The sequence below is a fragment of the Micropterus dolomieu genome, linkage group LG12 (assembly GCF_021292245.1).
Source record: "Micropterus dolomieu isolate WLL.071019.BEF.003 ecotype Adirondacks linkage group LG12, ASM2129224v1, whole genome shotgun sequence".
Lineage (NCBI taxonomy): Eukaryota > Metazoa > Chordata > Actinopteri > Centrarchiformes > Centrarchidae > Micropterus > Micropterus dolomieu.
Window position 1 is genome coordinate 8,198,654 of NC_060161.1, and position 8,513 is coordinate 8,207,166.

Genomic DNA, 8,513 nt, shown 5'->3' on the forward strand with positions numbered 1-8,513 from the left:
TTGATAAGAAAACGCCATGCAAGAAATAACACAAGTTAAAGACCCTATGTTTGGAATATTTATGCAACTGTAGAATGTCAACAAAATATGTAGTTGTACATAATCTGATTTTGTTTTCATGAAATCAAAAGAATCCCGGTGAGAATTGGTACGTCAAGCCCTTTTTTGATACTCCCACTAAGGGTGCCAAAGTCAGACGTTTTCTAATCCTTCATATAGGGGCTTTAACTTGAATTTCAAAAGAGTACAGGTCTCTAACTTCACTTACCATCCCAAACTGTCCCAACATACAATTTAAATAGTCCCGCAGTAAATGCTGGCTTTCACAGTTATAAAAAGAAAATGATTAAACTGACAAAACATTTCATGTTGTGTTGTATGTTGTGTTGGTGTGGCCGACGGTGACACCAGAAAGTGCAACATCCCACCACCGCTTCGGGACGCCAATGTAACTGTAACCTGACCGCTGCAACCGGTCCACTCTTTTTTTAGGCTAGGTCTAGCTTCAGCTCCACCAAAAAGGTTTTTTTTATTTTTTTTTATTGTCCCTTATCAATTGTTTTACATCCCAGGATGGCAGGACCCTGGAGTCCTAACAATCCAGATAAATGTTGTGGAAAGATAAAACTCCCATTAAAAAGTATTTAGGAAAAGCATATCTATCAGTCACAAAATATTTGTGTGCACCAGGATCAAATATCCACAGCCACTGAAAAAAATCAAAAAGAAGATAATCCAGATGAAAAATCTGTGCCAAGAAAAGCTCATCCACAAGTTACTTAATAACTCATCATACAGAATATTTATTGTATGTCCTCAAAATACACAAGAAACCATAAGACAGAACACAAGGTAAGGAAAACCCTTTCAGGTTATTTGAAAAGAACCACGTCTACCATCATGAATTTAGTTTAATCAGACTGGCAAAAGTATCTTCCGGTACAAATCAAACAAAGGCATTCTCAGTGGAAAAGTAATGCTGACCTTTGATTTAACAACTCAAAATAAATAAAAGATTATTTTTTTTTCTCCTTACACCCGTAACAGTACCTGTCAGCCAAGATTCCCACTGGCTTTGTTTCGTGTGTTAAATTCAACCAAAACATTTCACATATTTCATGAATGCAGAACACAGGAGCCGTCTATTTCCTCCTTTCTGACATCATAAAGGGAGTTTGTTCTCCCTCCCCTCTAACAGAGCTTGGCCTACCAATCCATTTCCCCTGATGGCAAGAGATAATGACTTTCTTTAAATCATATTTTGTAGACAAACATTAGTAGCATCCTAAACCAACTGAAACTATTCACTATGCTTTTGGCATGTTCCACTGGCCCTGTAGCAGAAAATGAGCCCACACAACAGCTTTCCTTAAGTTACAGCCAGCGAGCAGGTCAGCAGGACCTACGCAGCACGTTATTCTTGGATTTGGTAAAAATGTATGTTTGATGGTATCATGAGAACTTCCACCTTAGCAATTTGTGCTCAGCTGACTCCAGCAGCCACGTATGTCTTACTTTATACAGTGTCCAAATATGGGAATAAAAAACTGCCAAATGAGGTTGCACTTGTATGAAAAGATGCAGTGGTGGTGCACTCCAGTTCTTAAAGCTGGAAAGCCAATCTCTGTGTGTGCAATGTAAGTGTTGATCCTACAGTCATTTTGAAAATAATAAACAAGCTTTCTGTAAGAGGATGCAACCAAACGTGGGGATTTAAAGTCATTAAGTGTAGACTTTTTGTCGCTTGAAAATGTTGTACTGCTCACCTGAGGCGTCTCAAACACCCTGTTGGACGTCAGAGGCTTAACTTTCTGAAACAGAGGTGTGAAAATGAGCGGCTATCCCCAGGCCAGGCAAATTTAGCTACATAGGCAAAGTTCTGAGATTCCAACTGGATTGTATCGGTCACAGCGCTGTGTGGGTGCAACTCTCCATTGACGCTGATACCCCACAAACATGGCCGTCTTCTTGTGGTATTGGGTTAAGGATTTTGTTTTCAGTGTACTAAACTGATTAAGGTTAGACTGATTAATTGTTCAACCAGTCAGAACCCAAAACCACAATTTTCATTTTCAAAAGATGGACCAGGATCAGGCTTTAACCCGATCCAGTCAAAACCACCACCCCTTCATTGACCGCCCAGGCTTCTAACTGGCCTCACAAAATTTAGGAGTTGAAAGCATTTTTTTATACAATGTAAGTTCTTCCTTACGAACAGCATTTGCAAAAGCAAAACTAGATTACAAATTTTTCAACAAAGTTGCACACATGTACTATGGAATATAAATGTATACGAGTTGGCATGACACCTGCAGAGGCAGTTTTTTGTTCCCATTGAAATGATTCAGTGTGACATTCTATTTCAATTCAAGTCAGTGACAGTGTGTCGTAGTAATGCTCAACTGTCACATGGATTCAAAGATATACCTGTGGTGAAGTGCTTCAACAAGGTCTCATTCTGCTGTGTCTTTTTTTGCCATTTCAAACACACACACACGCGCGCACACACACACACACACACACACACACACACTTGCAAATTAAATTCAATAAATAAGACTTACAATGTTGTAAGGCAATGTTGACCATGCATTTGTCACAATGAACAACAAATCAAGAAACATACATGGTAATATGCACATTCATTAAGAGCAACAAGGTCGCCACGCCACACTTGTTTTTCTCCCCCATAAATCAAGTGACATTTTCAAGGCTTCCTGGGTGATCTCCTGATCGACAGGGCTCATCCCCACGACACCTGGCTCTGGTTTCTGTAGCGGGATGACCTCTTCTTCAGAGACCCCAGTCCAACCAGCAGGCTGGACACACAGCAACTGGACCCAGCCACAGTGGGGCTTTTGCATTGGATCCAAAGTTGGAGTTTAAGAAAAATCTAAAGTCTATGTGGAGACAGAGATCCAGCAGCCAGCTGCTCAGAGCCTCAGGACAGTCCGCAGGTTTCCAGGTAACTCTGGAGCTTTCTTACTGTACTTCTGTCCAAGGAGCAAAGGTCAAAGTCAAAAGTAGTGTTTGTGATGTGGAAGTGTCCAGTCTCTTCAATGAGGTTCACAATCTGGAAGACAGGGGGAACAATGGAACAAAACATTTACACCTGTAATCAGGGTTCTGTGGTGAAAACATTTACCTGCATATGCAAGTAAAATATCTGCTCAAGCAATAAATATTTCACGGGATACAGTTTATGGTTCATTAAATGTGAAACCAAAGTGTGCAAATGTCAGGAATTAAAATAACATCAGTACAGTCAGTCACAATCAATTTAATCATGTACTCGACTTTACACAAAAGGCTTTGCGTTTTGACAGGCCAATTAATGATTAAATAAAGGTTAAATAAAACAACAAAAATAAGATTACATAAGCAGAAAGAGGACAAGAGGGGTCCACACAAATTTGATTTGGTAGAGGGTAGAAGTATGTACCTTTCCTGTGTATTACTGAGGTCAGACTTCTTGAAGCGTGTGGTTTAAAGTCCTGGGGATTATAAGGAACACCATCCCATATATTTTGGTGTAGGTACAGTTCTCAAAAACGTGGGGTAAAACACAGCCTGTTTTTATGAGGGCAGATCTAAGTCAGATGCTCAGGCGTCACCTCTCCCATTCCACTCCGGTTTAGACGAGTGGGTGGCGATTTGGCCAGTTTGCACATTTTAATTGCTGTTTAGGATTCGTCTCAACTGGAAACAGCTACCAAACTCAAGTCATGTTGCACTGTCTGAAGACGTGCCATGTGTATTACAGTGTTCTGTGATACAATATGCGGTCCCCACCAGTGTGCAGGAGAGGCTGCGAGTTAATCATTTCCATCTCTTGTAACAGGAAGTGGAGCCAGTTGGTGAACTCTGCTAGATTAGCTTGATTACTGTGCAAATGAAAGCTGCGCACGGGTGACGCTGTTTTGGATGGGATTTCGTCTTTCTTCAGAGCCAGGCGTCTTGTTAGGAGAGCGAGGCAGAACTTGGCAGCCGCAGCCGGGAAGATCCATTAATACAGTCATATGATAGGCCTCGAAAATATAACAAGAAACATGCAATCTCTTAGGTGGAGAGGTTAACCACATAATTAATTGCTTCCAGATGATGCCGCAGATTACAGAGGATCTGTAACAGATCCCAGCTCCTCTTTTAATCCAACGCAACAATCTAGCTGACCAATAGACATGTTGCGAAATTATGCTGAGATCAGTGAAAGCAGTGGAAGCCAGGCATTACATTCTTCATTTAATTTGTCTGGAGTTTGGCAGTTTAGTGTTATCCTTGCATATAAGGTAATACTGCAGTAATTAAAAAGTGATAATACAAACCTCAACTATATTAAATGTTTTCTTTGGCAATGGAATTTGTTACTTCTGCTTCTATGATGTCACTTGAGTCAGTGTCGGTTGGAGTTAGAAAATCAAACAAATGTGTTGGTATGGACTAAGAAGGAGGTGGCATCATCTTTACTGACAGCTACATTGTTTTCCACTTGGTAAATGAAAAACGCCCGACAAAGCTGAAAGTATCAGCACGCTGTCTCACTTTGGCTGTTGAGCTAAAGTAATGTTAGCGTTTCATGCTAGTATAGTATGCTTCAGTTGCCAAATATTGATGTCAGAGAAGTGAGTGATAGTTTCTTTTGTTGGAAAAACCCATCATAAGATAAGACTTTATTGTGCCTGTCTTGAACACGTAAGGTATCTGCAGTTAAAAGATACAAAATAACATATAGTACATATAGACAGCGACTAGTCTACACACCCGTTTGTTCCTCTATCCCTTTGGGAACTTCTCATTGACATATTGCATTCCATAGCCCCTTACCCTAACCTCAACCATCACAACTAGCTAGCTAGCGTTAGTTAACTTACATTACATTAGGGACAATCCACAGCCTACATCTTTCTGGATTTGTTTTAGGTTTCGGAAAGAGAATAAATCGTACTTCTCGTCAACCTCTCTGTGTAGCGACTATAACTATTACAAGTGCCCCAGGAACAGTGTTTCACCATATCTTGGAAAAATACAGCCAAAAAAACAACAACAACTAGAAAATTACATCTTTTACATTAGAGTCAATGGAGTGCACCTCAGTTAGAGCAAGTCCAATACTGTGCTGTGATTGGCAAGCTGCATATTCAGGGCGTGGCTTAGCGAAAGGTCACTTGTAACCTGAACCCTCGGTTCTGAAAGGGATAGTAAGTGATTCTGCAGGATTGTTGATATTTGAAACAAATACAGCCCTCCCTTCAGTGCTCCCTTAGAGGCTCTGTCTGTTTCAACTCTATGGTTTCTCCAGCGTTGAAACTCTTTCACCCTTGCCTGGACTTTCTACTCTATTTATACTATTCAGACCTGTTCCTCTTTGCCTGTTTCTCAGCAAAACCTCCTTCTTCTCAGGGCCTGGATTCCAGCAAGTTCCAATGTACCAGTGAATAGAACTCTCTCTCTCACTGCCCCACTGCCCCCATCCCTCCTGTGCACGAGCACTAACTCCACCTGTTGCTGATTGGCTGGAAAAATATTGTGCGGTAAGGTCCACACCCCTTTATTTGTGTTCCATTTCACACAGCCAAGGCTGTGTAGGAAAGCACACTAACAGTATACATAATATGTGCAGTAGGAGTAAGCACCCTCATCAACATCAGCAGAGGCAGAGGAAGCAGCTTAAGTATCAGCTGCTTAAAACGCTGACTGCAGCTACAGCACGCACCGAATCCACAGAGAGAACCATGATGACCACCGGTTTGTGTTTTTTAAACGTGTGAAATGCATTGTGAGAGTAACTGGGAATGTGCATCTGAATTAGAGGAGGCAGGCTGAGGGGAAAAAAGGCACACAAGAAAGGAAATGCCATATTCACAAAATAACACCTTCAATACCCAGAGTGGTCCACTCGGACGACACATTAGAGTATACATGCATACATACAAACCTGCTGCAGTATGTGACCTTCTCTTAGTGTCATCAGTCTTTTGTGCAGTTCCACCAGCTCATCCAGGTAAGCCTAGGAAACAAGAAAACCTTTATGGCTTTCATTTGCTGCTTGTACACAGAAATCTGATGGATGGATAGTGTTGACTTGATACCCAAGTTTGGTACTATAATGTTTTTCGATGCCCTACATTCTGAAATAGAAATGATCTATTGTGTACAAACCACCAATTTTCCCATTTAACAAAAAAAGCTGAAGTTCTTCAATATTAAATGTCATCTAATCCCAAGCAGCTGCTCAACAACCTTGCCCACAGAATACTAAATTAGGAACTATATGATCAAAAAAGAAGTAAATAAGGTTATGAATCTTACCCAATGTTGGATGCCAGATTTCAGTACTTGACATTTGTTGATGTCTAAACATAAATGCAATGCTATAATTGTATTTTCAGAACAGAGCTGTCAACTGCTGCAGTACTTACACCGGTTACTTATCTACACTGTCCGCGTGATGTGTTTCTATAGGATTTCCTCTGTTTAATTAGCCAGCTTTTAACCTAGCTTATTTCACATGTTGTCAGTCTGACGGTATCACATATGTATTTTGTCAGCTTGTTGGAGCGCATACAATTTATACAGAGTGAAATGTTCAAACCCAAGACTATCTTTGGAAACCACCTGAATACAGCACGAGTTGCTGTCACAATTAAGTAGTAGTGTAGTAACCAATCAAATATTTCTATAGGTGTATTAAAGCCAAGATGCATCAGATCCATGTTACTCCTCTGGTCAGGAGCAAGGATGTGAAGTCAGCGTGGATGACGCACGTTAACTTATTTAAACCAACAGTTCAACCCTGCCTCACAGTCTGTCTGAATAGTGTAAGACACTGTGACAGATTCTACTGAGTCAAGCACTGAGCATGCACCATATGTTTCCATATGTTGCCGACATTTCCTCTTCAATTTTATATGGGCTGCTTTATGCCGAAAAGCAAAAACAAAAAAGCCTTGTGTACCTTGTCACAATCTAGACTTTTGTTCTTGTCCTGCTTGCTCTGCTTGGTGGGGCTCTTCACTTCCAGTATCTGCCAGACGACAGAGTAAACACATCGAGTCAAAGTCACTCTGTGTGACCTGAAGCTACATACATAAACATCTGGGTTCCCCTTGTGATGCGTTCAATTACACTAACAAAACACAGGATAAATAATATAATCTTACCTGGTTATTAGTAGTCTTTAATAAGGGTGGGGCTTCATTGCGGGGCGGGAGTGAGGGCGAGGAGCTGTCACTTTCACTGCCATCACTCAAACTGACCCTGGGTAGTTAAGTCACAGGAGAAAAGAAGAAATGCTTCAGTACTTCAAAATATTCATTACACTTCTTCAGTGTGGCTGGAGTCCTACGGTCATGGAGAAAAAAAAATAAAAAACCCAGAGGTTGTGAAAAATGAACGCCTCCCCCTTTTTCAAAAACTGTATATAAAACGTTAAATTGTGATACAGCAAATTTTCTGGAAACCATTTATAGATAATAAAACCAGATGTTTAGGTCAGTTTTGGGATAACCCCTTTAAAAAAAGCTTTTTTTGGGGGGGTTTTTAAAGGCTTTTTGAAACAGTCAACAGACTCGGCTGATTGAGGCCGTGCACATCCCATGCCAGTTTGTGATGTTTCCAGTCAGGATGCTTTCTATTTCTCCTCTGTAAAAGCTGACAAGAAATTAGCGCGGGAATTTGGCCTTCTTAAGCTTCCTTAATACAGTTGTTTTTGAGCTTTCTTCACCAGCATGGAGAAGAAGATTCCCAGGAACAGCTAAACAGTTATGGAGAGCGCCTAGGTTGCTGAAGTAGTCTGGTTTTACTGAAACATAAAGCTGCGTAACAATAATCAGTCGCACATCCAGAGCGACTGATTATGTGGCCCAAGGAAAGCATATACAAAGAGAAAAGAATAGGCCCGAGGACTGACCCCTGAGGCACCTCAAAATAACAGGGGAGTGGAAGAAAAAAAGACAAATTTGCCCAAGAAGTGTCTGACTGACAAATATGAACCAAACCGGCGCTCTCCCTGACATACCAACAGATCTATTTAACCTGTTGAGGAGGATAAAATGATCGATGGTGTCCACACTTAATCCGTAACATTTACATTTCTGTTAGGTAATGTAAACCTAACAGAGCTCATCATAGCACAGAGACAGCACTGGTGAAAATTACTAATGACCTCCTCATTGCATCAGACAAAGGACTTGTCTCTGTACTGGTTTTATTAGATCTTAGTGCTGCATTTGATACCATTGACCATCAGATCCTATTGCAGAGACTGGAACATTTCATTGGCATTAAAGGAACTGCTCTAAGCTGGTTTAAGTCCTATTTATCAGATCGATTTCAGTTTGTACATGTTAACGATGAGTCCTCCATGCACGCCAAAGTTAGTCATGGAGTTCCACAAGGATCTGTCCTCGGACCAATCCTCTTCACTTTATATATGCTTCCTTTAGGCAATATTATCAGGAAATATTCCATAAACTTTCATTGTTATGCAGATGATACTCAGTTATATCTATCGA

At 40.7% G+C, this 8,513-nt stretch overlaps 1 protein-coding gene across 4 annotated transcripts in view; it reads right to left on the minus strand.

Moving 5' to 3' along the window:
- Positions 1-779: 779 nt before the first annotated feature.
- mllt3 (MLLT3 super elongation complex subunit) overlaps positions 780-8,513 on the minus strand; it is a 51,326-nt gene continuing 43,592 nt past the window's right edge. For all 4 annotated transcript variants that reach the window (XM_046065850.1, XM_046065852.1, XM_046065851.1 and 1 more), the window contains 4 exons: positions 7,161-7,257; positions 6,956-7,024; positions 5,936-6,007; positions 780-3,073 (listed from right to left, as the gene is read on the minus strand). In XM_046065850.1, coding sequence (XP_045921806.1) covers positions 2,942-3,073; positions 5,936-6,007; positions 6,956-7,024; positions 7,161-7,257 — 370 coding nt within the window. In that variant the 3' untranslated portion in view covers positions 780-2,941. The remainder of the gene's footprint in view (positions 3,074-5,935; positions 6,008-6,955; positions 7,025-7,160; positions 7,258-8,513) is intronic.